Source organism: Semicossyphus pulcher, unplaced genomic scaffold, assembly GCF_022749685.1.
Source record: "Semicossyphus pulcher isolate SPU_LCO1_2020_fin unplaced genomic scaffold, fSemPul1.0.p SCAF_20, whole genome shotgun sequence".
NCBI lineage: Eukaryota > Metazoa > Chordata > Actinopteri > Labriformes > Labridae > Semicossyphus > Semicossyphus pulcher.
The window spans coordinates 21,192,839-21,206,717 of NW_027211694.1; the positions used below are offsets into that span (position 1 = coordinate 21,192,839).

The 13,879-nt window shown below is 40.0% G+C and overlaps 1 protein-coding gene across 1 annotated transcript; it reads left to right on the forward strand.

Annotated features, from left to right (window-relative positions):
• Positions 1 to 604: 604 nt before the first annotated feature.
• LOC138599884 (chloride anion exchanger-like) lies at positions 605 to 13,666 on the forward strand. Its single transcript, XM_069671639.1, has 19 exons — positions 605 to 732; positions 883 to 1,022; positions 1,507 to 1,617; positions 1,727 to 1,887; positions 2,199 to 2,363; positions 3,532 to 3,684; positions 4,185 to 4,267; positions 5,188 to 5,335; positions 5,600 to 5,713; positions 5,823 to 5,900; positions 6,023 to 6,118; positions 6,203 to 6,309; positions 7,659 to 7,728; positions 7,824 to 7,916; positions 7,990 to 8,085; positions 8,173 to 8,394; positions 9,627 to 9,681; positions 9,780 to 9,913; positions 13,622 to 13,666. The coding sequence occupies exons 1-19, from the start codon at positions 605 to 607 to the stop codon at positions 13,664 to 13,666; spliced, it is 2,199 nt and encodes a 732-aa protein (XP_069527740.1).
• Positions 13,667 to 13,879: the final 213 nt, after the last annotated feature.

Here is a 13,879-nt window from a genome sequence, read left to right on the forward strand (position 1 = left end):
AAGTCCAGGAATATTCTGAGATGGACCATAAACGTCAACGAACATGGTGGTGAGGGGTTGGGGTTAGAGTAAAGTCGACATGGCCCAATGTCGCTCCAAATTCCATTGTCTTATTAGCTGCAAATTAATTGGTCAGCAGTACATTAAAATCCACTTCTATGATTCAATATGAGCTTCAAATCAGGGAAAAATAGCCCCAGTGTAAGTATGTGAAGAGCTGTCAAGTCCCTGTTGATCATTACCAAAGACTTCTAATAGGAAGAAAATTAACATTTCACATGAAACCAATCACTGAAACTTCGCCAAAACAGTTAGTTTTTAGGAATACCTCCAAACCATAATCTCACTTTAATGTGACTTACAAAAAAAGGAAATAAAATGTCATACCAACACAATGACTCATAAATCTGCCTGTTAATGATTGAACAGAGCTGAGACAAAACCAGCGCAGAGATGAGGTTGATCTCAGATCACAGATTAGATAAACATACATACATACAGCGTGGTACAGGAAAACATCGGGCAAAGGTTCTTTCAGGGATCTATTTTCAGTAACGTTCATATCTTGTGGGATAAGATTCCTCGAGACACCTGAAGTGAAAGGATGGTGACTTTAAGGAAACAATATGTGGTGACACGATCGGTGTACTCTGAGGACTGCTTTGCCGAGGATCACGAGAGAGTCTTCAGGCAGCGCAAAACCACCCTGGACCATGTGAAAGAGTATCTGACGTACGTGAAAGAAAAGGATCAATGTCTTTGATTTGCCTCGAAAACTTGCACTATTGATTTGAAATGTTTTACTACATAAGTGTCTGATTGTGATTGAACGTTTGGTGAAGTTGTGAATTTAGAGTTGAATTTTATTTATGTTAAATCCAGCTGTGATGCAAAGCGTGCCAAGAATGCGGTGCTCTCTCTTCTGCCCATTATTGGCTGGATGAGGATCTATAGAATTAGAGAATGGCTGCTGGGGGATCTGGTGTCTGGAGTCAGCACTGGGCTGGTGGCTATCATGCAAGGTGAGAGCTGAGTCTGAGCCTGAGCCTGTGGCAGCACAGTCCTTTCATTTCTGGTGCATTCAAAGCAGCTAAAACCAGTACGGACTTTCAACTCAGAAATGTTTATGTGGTTCTTTGTTACGCTCCAAAACGATATTATTTGCACATTGTGGAGGCTTACTTGGTGGATCCATATAAAGTGCAAGTATTAAAGAGACCTTTTATTTGCTGTACCGTATGATCATCACAAGATTTGCAGTGTCCGGAGTATTGCCTTGGACTATCAATCGCTGGCTTAGAGCTCATAAAACACTTTCTCTGAAGTTGGCACTGAATGCATGCTCAGATTATTGGCCATTGTACCCACACAGTTAGCTTCTTTCTGGTCTTCACTTGTTCGCCTTATATGTACAACTACATGTGTCAGAAAAAAAATGTTCTTGATAAATTCTCCACTTAGACATATTTGGCATGCTAAGTATCCATAAATCTTTGTCTTCCTCAGGACTGGCCTTCTCTCTGCTGGCCGGGCTGCCTCCGAGCTATGGCCTCTACACAGCTTTCTTCCCCGTGCTAACCTACTTCTTCCTGGGTACATCAAGACATATATCTGTGGGTATGTAATGCAATTCTGATTCCCTTATCATTTCTAAGAAATCAGTTAAGATTGGATGTCATATGGCTGATCTGTGTCCTCCAAACCTTTCACACCCACCTTTACGCAGGATCCTTCCCAGTCCTGAGCCTGATGGTGGGCGCTGTTGTGACCCGCCTGGTCCCAGATGGAGGACCGGCGGCCAACATCACCGGGTTTGAGGACCTGACCCAGGACCAGCAGAGAGTCTTGGTGGCCTCCTCCGTCACCTTCCTTATGGGGATTTTCCAGGTAGATTAAACTCTTTGTCCAGAGTGACCATACCATACTACTCCACACCACACCATACCATACCACGCAAAACCCTGTTGCACCAAACCATGTATAACCATAACAGACCAAATACCAAACCATATCCTAAGATACCACACCACACCATTTTACCATATTGTACAATATCATTCAATTCCACATCCACCCACACCGCACCAAACAATACCATACCTTACCACACCATACCCAACTATATCAAATTATACCGTATCATACCACAACAACCCAAACCATACCAAAGCATATCATTCGTTTTTTGTCCCTTGCAGCTTGCCATGGGTGTTCTGCAGGTGGGATTTATCGTTATGTACCTTTCGGATACTTTGGTGTCTGGCTTCACCACAGCAGCTGCTGTCCACATCCTGGTGTCCCAGCTCAAGTTTGTGTTGGGGCTGGAAGTCCCAGGCATCAGTGGTCCACTCTCCGTCATATATGTAAGTCTAGGATGAATATGACTGAGTATAACGAATGTATTATTCGTACAAGTTGTATCAACTGTAGCTTTAAATGTGCAAACAGTTCTGAGAGGAAAAAGTAGTCTGAATGTTGAAAAAATTGCACAAACTTTGTTGGTTGGTTAGTTAATATACTATTGTCACTTTTTTGTCAAGAGTTAGATGATAAGATCGATACGACTCTCAGGTCTGTAAAGGAAATATAGAGCTGCTTCCAGCATCCAGTTTGCCTAGCTTAGCACAAAGACTGGAGACAAGGGACACAGCTAGCTTAATTCTTTCACAAATTTTAACAAAATCCAACTGCAAGCACCTCTTAAACTCATCCATTAACATATCGTTACTTGTTTGTTTAATCTGTGGTGTTTATGCTAAGATAAGCTCAGCTAACCAGCTGCTGGCTGATGCTTCATATTTATCACACAGACAATCGAATCATCTTCTGACTCATGGCAACGTATATTTAATTGTTCCTTTAAAAGCGGGGAATTATGGTATTGTTTTGATGTACAAACTGTTTTGGTATTTGTCTTCATCCTCTGAAAACATATGTTGAGTTTAGCAGCCAATAATTTCTCTCCTTGGAGTAGGCCAGCTTAATCTGGCAGGAAGCTAGCTAGCTAATTAGCCTAAACTTTTAAGTTACTTTAAAGTCTTCTGAAATTACCAACTGGTAGAAATTTTATATTTCCTTCTGCCTGGCCTCTTGACCAAGCTTCAGTAACATTTTAGGAATGCCCATTGTCCTTCAGCGTTGCCCCAAGAGGAGTAACTCTACCGATGAGCTAATGTAGCTCCAAAACAGTGGTCTGTTTGTGAGATGGTCTTATTCAATATGAATTCATTGTAAAGCAGTACCATAGACAATTTATAAGAGCATGCATATGTTTTAACAGACGAGCAATAATTGTGAAATCTTTTTGTCCATTTAATCAGGTTTATTGTGGTTATTGTGAAAGTTCACTTCCCTCTCAGTATAATCTGGGATCGTCTGATGAATCAAAGTACAGTGGCACACTGTGGCCTGACTTAATGTTTTATAAGCAGCAGTTTTATTGTATTTTATGACATTTTTATGATTTCTTTAGCATCTTTCTGTGGTTGGCTCAACGTGCTGGTTAAACTTGTGTTGGCTTCTTTTGTACAGACGCTGGAGAAGAACTTTGTCCAGATCACCTCCACCAACATCTGTGACCTGGTGATGTCCATAGTGATCATGGTGGTGGTGTTCATTGTGAAGGAGCTGAACGACAGATATAAAGCCAAGTTGCCTGTTCCCATTCCCATAGAGGTTATCATGGTGAGAGAATCCTCGGAGGATGTTACTCCTCCTTCAAACTTTATCTTAATAACTACAAATTACATTTCTATCATTTTCCAAAGTATAACACAACTTTAGACCTATTTTTGTTTTGCACATTAACAACATTATTTTTTGGTGTCTCAATTGTGAACACCTTCACTTGTCTGGGTATTCAAGGACGCTCTGATACCTGACGTTTCCCGACAGCTTTTGAACTAGACATTGTATAGGGTAAAGCACAATGTTACTATTAACATTATCGATTGCTCTGTAATGTTAAAGTGTCCCATTAAACCATGCCTGGCATTAAACCATCGTTTTGCATAACTCAAAAGCACAAGTATGCTTTTGTGTCCTCCATGTAAATTGAGCAACTTTGTCAATAAACAAAAAAAGGCAACTTGCTCTACCTCAAGCACGTCTGAAGTCTCTGCATAATGAATGAAAACCAACAGAAGCAGGTGTTTCTAACTCTAACATGCTTCCTCTTTTCACAGACTATCATAGCTTGTGGGGTGTCCTATGGTTTCAACTTCAACAAGAGATTTGGTGTTGAAATCGTTGGCAAAATGGTTAGTGGGTAAGTTTCAAGTTTGCTCATTCATCAGTAGGTTTTTTTGGTTAAAAATAAAACTGGTTGCTGTTTTGTTTCTATTCACATTTTTGAGTGATATGTGTTGACATATATAACTTAATAAATCTTATAATTTGCAGAATACCACAGTACGGCAATTAAAAATGGTTTGGTATGAAAAGTTAAATAATGTTAAAACATTAAACACGATTTAAACATAGTGTGCTTCCTAATGTTTAACCAAAGTGAGAATTTTCTGGATCATATTTAAGAAATATCTCATAGGATTGGATATTATTCCTGTCTTTTATTAATTTACGAAAGAAAGATGCCCTCAGGAGCTGGCTGCAATTTCTCACTTCAAGGACAAAAGCTATGAATGAGTTTGCTTTTAGCCAGCACTAAACCTTTGTTGTAAAGATTTTATATGTGGAGTTTATGTGTACCAGAGCTGACAGCCCTTTATGAAGCTTATCATATGTTTTTACATACAATCTTAATATGAAAAGTTACAAGTCAAAACAGCTGCGAAGTAACAAGTTAAACGTTTCCCTGTGAGACGTAGAGAGAAAGGGAAACATAAAGTACCATAAAATGAAAATAGTGCTTTAAAATTGTATTTAAAGGTAGGGTGTGCAATTCAGATCCAATACACAACTAAATGCTTCTAAGACACAAATATTGCTCATGCATATTCAGCGTACTGTTTGCAAAGATATGCTGTTGTGGTGATGTTTGCTGTTGTAGCATGGGAGCTGGTTTTTGGAGGCCGTCTCATCGTCCCTGCATGTTAGCGTTGCAGCTGCAACTGTAACAACAGTTGGCTAACCCACAACCCAGCAATCACCTGCTGTGTCGATGTTGGCTCGAGACGCTTGCGGGTTCTGTAGTCATTAACTGCACAACTCCCCACAATTATCTTTCAGGTATGAGTCTCCCATTGCACCCAGTGTGGAAGTCTTCCAGGAGAGCGTTGTGGAGGCGTTTCCCATGGCCATCGTGGGGTTTGCTGTCGCCTTCTCTGTGGCCAAAGTCTACTCTATTAAACATGATTATACCATCGATGGGAACCAGGTGAGTTATAGACTTTATTTATGTACCCTGTCTTTCCTTCTCTGGCTCTGACAGAGGGAGATGGGTTAATTGGTTACTGATACTAAAAGTGTAAGAGAATAAAATGTGTCATAATTTTGGTTAGGAAGTCACAAAGTTTAATTTGTTATTGCTTTTATCTCAAGGTTGCACGTGAGCTTCGATGTAGACAAAAGTAGGATCATTCAAGTCAAAAAAGGTTTGTAGCCAGAGGTGTAAGATACCTTGTCATTGGTCTGTTCCCAGGAGCTCATTGCATTTGGGGTTAGCAACATATTTGGTGCAAGCTTCAGGTCGTTTGCAGCCAGCACGGCCCTCTCCAGGTCGGCCGTGCAGGAGAGCTCAGGAGGGAAAACACAGGTTGGTCATTCCAAAAAGATTTATTGTTGCTTTACAACCTGTTTGATGTCACATGCTGTTTCTGCAATGGCACGTTACAATGAAACATTAACTTTTGTTACAAATGCAGATTGCAGGGCTGCTCTCAGCCTTTATGGCGATGATTGTAACTTTGGCACTTGGCTTCCTGCTGGAGCCGCTTCCCAGGGTGAGGCTCCCCTCTGTGATGTTCGTTCCATTGATTTTTTTCCCATCATATATGGGAAAAAGCTGTGTGATTGTCTAAAAATGTTTTTTCTCTCTTCATCATATTGTCGGACTTGACTCCAGTCTGTTCTTGGAGCCGTGGTCATCGTCAACCTGAAGGGCATGCTGATGCAGTTCAGAGAGATCCCGTACCTGTGGAGGAGGGACAGAATAGAATGTGTAGGTGTTCAACTGACATAACTTGGCTATGACTTTGCCCAGTCTGTTCTCTGTCAGTGTTTGACCTCAGGCGTGTGTCTCCAGGTGGTGTGGATGGGAACATGTTTGGGTGCCACTCTGCTGGGACTGGACCTCGGTCTGGCCGTGGGCTTGGGACTGGAGCTGCTAACTGTCGTCTTCAGGACTCAATTGTAATTACTATAAAATTCATAATGCACAGTTAAATGCAAACTAGAATCATATATTTACTGTAGTGGATAAAAAACACTAAATGTATTGCTAATGCATTGATCCTGGTAGTTTTAAACTTGGTCCCTATATTTCCTATTTTTAATTTATTTTAACTACCAGGTTAAATTCTTAGAAATACTCAAGTAGGTCAAAGTATGTTAACTTAAAGTGCTTGTTTCTGCCACTGACAGGCTCAGATTGTTATCTGAAGTGTCTGAAACATTATAGAAAGGATCCCTGCCTATAAACCTATTTTTATTATACAGTAAGATGCTTGCTTTATATCTTATCCAGCTGTTAAGTTGCTCTCTTCAAAGGCACCAGACTCCATTGACAAAAACAGCAATTCTACCTTGCAGAACACAGTAGCGCTGGTCTGTGCTCGATAGGTTTTTTTTGAGTCATTGTGTTTTACGAATGTTATGTTTTATCCAAACTAATGATTTAAAACACAAAAGTCACACAATTACACAAACAAACCTGAGCGATCAAGGCAGCAGTAGACCATGAACGTCAGTGTTCTATTTGGTAAAATTGCTTTTTTTGTTAATGGAGTCTTGCGGTCTTAAAGAAACTGATTTAACGTCTGTTTTCGGTTAAAAAAAGGAATCATACCAGAACAAAAGAGGTCTATCTATGTAAGGAAACTTCCTGAAATGTTGTTGGAGTTCGACTAACAATCTGAGCCTGTCAGTTGCAAAAATAAGCACTTTTATTAGATGGACTTTGTTTGCGGCTTCAGGCTGAAGAAATCTACTGAAGCAATTTAAAAACTTTTTGTTCCTATTAGTCATTTAGACCCTTAAATATGTAAAATAAATATATATGTATATAAATAAATAAAGAAAATAGTAGTAGGTTTAAAAAATGCCAGAATTCTCCTTTAACATACAAGGAACACTGTCCTTTACTGCCATAACTTTGACTGTTGAGCAATTGTAATGTCCTTTTATGTGAATATGCACATAAAATATATTCAAATAGATACAACAAAGTTAAAATGGAACAAAAATAATGTTCAATTTATCCCAAAAACATGAGTAGTGTCTGCAGGTATCCCTTTCAGTCTGCATACTAGCCTAACAATCTTCAGGTCGGGTAGCCTGCAAGACAAAGCCCAGGGAACGAAAGCAGTCAAACAACCTGTTGAAAAAGTGCTGATTTAAAATGAGAAGTAGTAAAAAGAAAAAAAAAGTTTTTAAGGTGGTGATCTAAGATACCAAAAAGTCATTTAGTTCTAAAAGGTTCTGCTTCACTATCAGAGCATCCATGTTTTAACCAACACAAACCTATATTCATGTGTTTGTAGCCCCCGCTGTTCTGTCTTGGTTAACATCTCAGGGACAGACCTCTACAGAGACCGCAAAGATTACCTGCATGTAAGTACACATGTTAAACTGCTGAAAGGTTTCAGGTGATGCTGTTTTTTTCCTTCTGAATCACATTCAGTTTGTCTTGATATTTCTCTTCTTAGACAAACGAACCTCAGGGGGTAAAAATCTTCAGGATACCCTCGCCCATCTTCTTCGCCAACATCGAGTTCTTCAAGGACAAACTTGTAGAAGCTGTAAGTACGACACGCTCACCCTCTTCTTTGCTTAAATTTGCATGAACCTAATGACTGAACGTGGTCGTTCCAGGTTGGGTTTCAACCTCTGAGAGTTTTAAGGAAGCGGAACAAGGCTCTCATGAAAATCAAGAACCTGTTGAAGAAAGGGAATGTGAATATAACAGAGGTGAGATCATGAATGTGCTACAATAAACTGCATCATTCAAGGTGCTCCTAAAAGCTTTAATCCACCTGTCCTGAATCTGTCAAACAGAAAGGCTTGAGGGATTTATTCTCCCAGTCGACCGATGAGTCTCACGTGGACATGGAGATTCTGGATCTGCCCTCTGATGTCAAAGACCTTCCCAACAAACTTTGCTGGAACGCAGAGCTTCCTGCCAACATCAGTGTCCCGAAGGTGGACATCCACAGCCTGATCCTGGACTTCTCTGCTGTCTCTTTCCTGGACATCTCGGCTCTGAAGGGGCTCAGAACGGTACAAAGTCAAAAAATACCTTCATATGCACAAATTTAGGATTTAAATCGAAGCTGAGAACAGCCATGCTTTTTTTAATCCTGTTATATAGAGATCCCGAGTTAATTATTTCATTATGCCAGGGCATCAAAGCTTCTTATCTCGTGTAAATGGGGTAATTAGCTCATTTATTTATCACAATAAAAATGAAAGGCTTATTTCTAAAGTGAGAAAAAGACCCTAGTTATAATGAGATCACAAGTCAACTGTTTAGATATACAGTAAATCTAATATGCTGCACGATATGAGAAAATCTGGGATGTGCGATTACAATTTTAAAGATTTAACATAAAACATAAAAATTACACGTAAAAATATAAAAATCAGTTTGTAAACCAAACTAAAAACTACACATGACACAGTAAGTAATAAATAAATGTCATAAAAATATATATTGTGCAAAAGTGGCTTGTAAAAAGCTCAATGTACATACAGTGCATGAATGTATTTACAAATGCATGCAACGTATGCAACTGAACATTGTCTGCTGCTCATGAAACAGTCTGATGGCCGCTAACAGGAAAGACTGTCTGTATCATTCAGTCCTGCATTTTGGTGGAATGAGCCTGTGACTGTGTTCTGCTGAATTACCTCCATTTCTGTCCCAACGACGGAGCTGGCCATCCCGATCAGTTTACTTATTCTGTTCTTGTCTGATGTGCGTGCACGTTCTCCTCAGCACATCACACCATAGAACATAGCACTGGCCACTGTACTCTGATAGAAGGTGCATAAAAGAGGCCTGCAGATGTTAAAGGACCTGCGCCTTCTTAAAACATACAGTCCAGTTTGTCGTCCAGCTGTACTCCTTATTTGTCCTTATCACGACAAATGATTTGTTTTCTTTAGTGTCTGATAAATTTGATTTCAGCCATTACTAGATTAATAGCTTAACAGTGATTGATGTTCAGTCTTATCAATAATACATACTCCTTGATCCTAAAAACAGTTGCTGCAGTTGTGAAGACGCCATCTATGAATGTTTGCATTGCGCTCATGATCTCGGATAAAAAAAACTATAAGTAAAAAGGAGATCGTGACAACAGGTTAATTATATTTATGTTGAGATAACAAAATAACTGAATAATTAACTCAAGATCTCGAGGTTTAAGACAAAATACACCCGAGGATGGCCGCTCTCAGCTTCCGTAGATTAACAGCACACATTGCTCACACGCTCGTTTTCTCCACAGACCCTCAAAGAGTTCATCCGTGTAGATGTGGATGTTTACATTGCCTCCTGTGACAGTGAGTCTCATCAGTATTTCTCTGAAACACATCATATAGCACGCACTGATCACACATAAAGCATGAATTACCTTAACATGCCTCCTGTGTGTCGACAGTGTACATCCTGGAGACACTACACAGCTGTATGTTCTTCGATGATGAGATTCAGACCTCCATGTTCTTCCCGTCCCTTCATGACGCCATGCTGCACGTGCTCGATAAACACAAGGACATAAGAAAAGGCTATGCGGTAAGCTGTCAACTATTTATGTATCATTCTGTCTGTGCTGGGCTTCTTCAGGGTTACAAACTGCTTTTTAAACCCCCTGAAGCGTCATTGTTTAGGACACATAGTGCAAACGTTTGAAGAGACAGCGGACTTACTTACTTTACTTACAGCTAAAAGTATCAGGTTCAGCCAGAGGGATGTTCATGGGGTTATTAACATTGAAAATGACGTCCCTTCATATTCTTTGATAAAATGTACGGAAGATTTAAAATGCGAGAAAAAAGAAGTTAAAAGACAAAGTGAAACAGATTTCCTTTTTTGTGTGGTAATTAAATGAAACATTTTTTGTTTTCAATCATTGAAATGTTTTTAATTGTTGAAGTGGATTATTTTATTTTAGCAGCTGAACTAAATGTTTCATAGAGAATCCCAGTTTTATCCTCAGCGGAGCACAAAACAATCGTCACTAAATCTTCATGTCCAATATCTTGTTAATCATGTTTTTTTCAACCAGCAGCTTTAAAAAAAATCAGACACATAACTCTTTTAATTTCTATTTTTTTAAACTTACTTTTGCTTTGATTTAATTGTCTTTTAAAGGCAAATTAAATGGCTCTTGATGTCTTGTTTTTAATCATTGCTTTGCCCCTTTAAAGTAATAATCTCAAAGATTTTCATGTAAATGAATGTCTGTTAAGTCACTATCTATCGCCAAATGAGGTAACACAATGGTGATTGAGCCTATGACCTTCAACAATAAGTGAAAATCCAAAGAAAAAGAAACAAATTTGACGCTCAGATGAAGCAAACAGTCTGAAAAGGAAAGCGACCGTCAGCCAGGAAAATCAAGAGTTACAACCGGAGCCGACCGTGGACGTCACACATGCAGCACTGTCTGGATATCTGGGAAGTGTGCTTCCACAATTACTGTTTATCACCATAGATGCCACCAAAGAGAACCAAACTGAGATCTTCGAGATTACCACTTTAAATGACCTTGTGTCTGAAAGATGCTGTACAGTATTAATGAACTCATCTTTCGTGCATTGTGTGGAAGTGTACACGTCAGCCTTCAGAGGCCTGTTCTACAAAACAGGATTTGTGATTAACAATGTAACTTCAGGGTTAACTCACAGTACTTCGAAGGTGGTTCACTTCTTGATCGCCATGGTAACTTATGCAGAACACCTAACCTGTTCCAGAGCAGGTTATGTTCGAGATAAGAGATCAACCTGAACTAAGCACCACCCACTGACCAATCAGGTCTCTTGATTCAGGAGCTCTGTGAGCGGATCGTGAGAGGGAGGAGGGAGAGAGAGACCGGTAAAACACTTCCGCTTTACTGTCTGATTTTTGATATGAAAGATATCCATTGTGCTTTACTGATATACAAAAGACACTGATCACAGCACTGAAGCCTGGAGTACTTTTGTACTTATAAGATATAAAAGTGAGCTTTAAACTGTTGTTTTATAGTTATTTTTATTGGCTCCATGAGTCCGTTTGATATGGCTGAGGTTAAATCTGTATAAATGTCGTATACAGACTTCGTTTGCACATTTACTCTGTTGTCCTTCCTGCAGTCAGTGAGTGGATTTCAGTCTGGATTCATTTCTTAATATCTAATATCAGTTTGCTCAGAGTTTCTAAAATATATCTATGAGCTGATGTCAGACTCCGCCTCTTGAGTTGATAAAGGAGCAATTTGCCCCTGGAAAAAGCCACTGTCAAAGCTGTTAGTGAAATTGGCGCCATAGCTGTGGAGAAAGTTGTACAAACAGCTTGTGGTTTTGCCCATTCTACATTCCTACAACACCCAGCATGCATTGCGCCCCTCCCTCTGAAAGGAACGGCCCAGCGAGAGACGCTGGAGTGAAATACTATTGTTTTCACTGCTGGCAACGGCTCAGAGCGGTACAGAATCCGAAATAGGATGAGAACATACCGGTGGTAAAAAATCTTCAGGTCTGAAGTCTACATTTCAAACCTGACGATTATGAACGAGACATGACATCAGAGGGGGCGTCCCAGATTGAGGAAGTGTAGTTTAGCGAGCTCCCTGGCCTCCTAGTCTAGCGGCGGTTTTCTTGGGACCATTGGAAGAGCGGATTGCGTCCTCCAAAGGCACAGAGCCAAATTGCGTTTTTTTCCTACCATAATGGCATTAGCACGACAGGACTGACGTTGAAAATCTGCGAACTGGCCCTTTAAGTGATAACCAAAAGATACCCTGAGTACATTGAACTTGCTTCATAGTATAGGCCTCTGGGAATGGTTAGAGGTCCACTGAAAACATTGTGATTCATCCACAACAGACGTACGGTGGCCCTGAAAGTCAAAAAGCACAACAATACTTAAAAAAACACAAAAATCTGTCACAAAACATTGTTACTGTGTTTCCTGTATTTTGACCTTCAGGGCCGCCGTAGTTAGCCTGCTTAAAATTGTGAATGGATCAATACACACAGCAGTTAGAGAGAATGTAAAGTGTTTTTGACCCCTGATTATCTTATTACAACGGTTACTTCTAAGCCTGTGTCTAACTTGTTTGGAAACACAGGGTTGGACAGAAGCATCACAAGACTTAAAGTGGAGTAGATAAAAGTCCTTGTGAGTCACCTTGTTCACTACAGCAGTCATAATACTTCTTTATAGCTTTTACAGCTCAAACACTCATTTATTTTTTTGCAGGTATCGGAAACCCCGCTCTAGAAAAGGAACCGCCTCGAGGAACATCCCGTCGAAAAGTCTGCTGTGTGCTGTTTAATATACTGTATAAACTACTGTACTACTTCCACATCACTATATTTTGTACATTTATTCAGGGAGTGTTTTTGCTAAATGGACTTCTGAGTTTTATTTTGAAAAGCTGTGAGGTCATTGAGGTTCATCATGTGATTTTTTTTTTTATAGACGATCGAGTTCTTCATGCTTCACTGTCGTGTCATTTTGCAGCCTGCTTCTGTTTAAATATGCTTTTGAGATTAAATGAGAAACAAAACAACAAAGTGGTGTTAAATGTGTTCATCGTATTCCTTAAATGCTTCTTAAATACTCGGCAAACGTGTGGTTGAAACAAACCCTGTCTCAGACTACTTTTCCGATTTTTCAAATGCAACTTTTGCACACTTCTCTGCTACTTTTCATTATTTATGATACAAAATGAAGAGCTTTGGGTCTTGGACTGATGGTCGTACAAAAGGAGCCATTAGAAGTCGTCACTTTGGGCTTGGGGAAATAGCGATGAGTATTTTTCACAATATATTTAACATTTAATTGAAAAAATATACAATAGGGAGATACACCAATCAGCCATAACATTATGACCACCTGCCTAATATTGTGAAGTCCCCACTTTGCCAACCAAACAGTCCTAACCCTGTCGAGGCATTGACTCCACAATACCTCTGAAGGTGTGCTGAGGTAGCTTAGCAGCAGATCCTTTAAGTCCTGTAAGTTGCGAAGTGGGAACCATCCTTCTTGGCGCTTCCTTCTGGCCGCCGTTACATTGTACCGACTTGTAGAACAAACAGACTGAAACGCTCAGCCTTATAAATAGCTCAGTGATGTTTATTTATTTGTTGTCATTGCCTTTTTCTAACTATTGATGCGTTTCTTATTTTAACCCCTTTCTTGTCTGTGTGATTGTTGTGTGGTACTGCTGGCTCTAAACCAAATTGCCCCTCGGGGATAATAAAGACATCCTTGACCCTTGACTTGTTTGTCCAGCACATCCCACAGATGCTCGACTGGATTGAGATCTGGAGAATTTAGAGGCCGAATCAACACCTTGAACTCGCTGTCGTGTTCCTCAAATCATTCCTGAACCATTCTGACACCTATCAGAACCAGCTTTATCTTTTTCAGCCGTTTGAGCTACATTAGCTCTTCTGTGGGATCGGAGCACACAGGCCCGCTTTTGCTCACCACATGCATCAGTGAGCCTTGACCGCCTGTGACCCTGTTCCCTCCTTGGACCACTTTTGG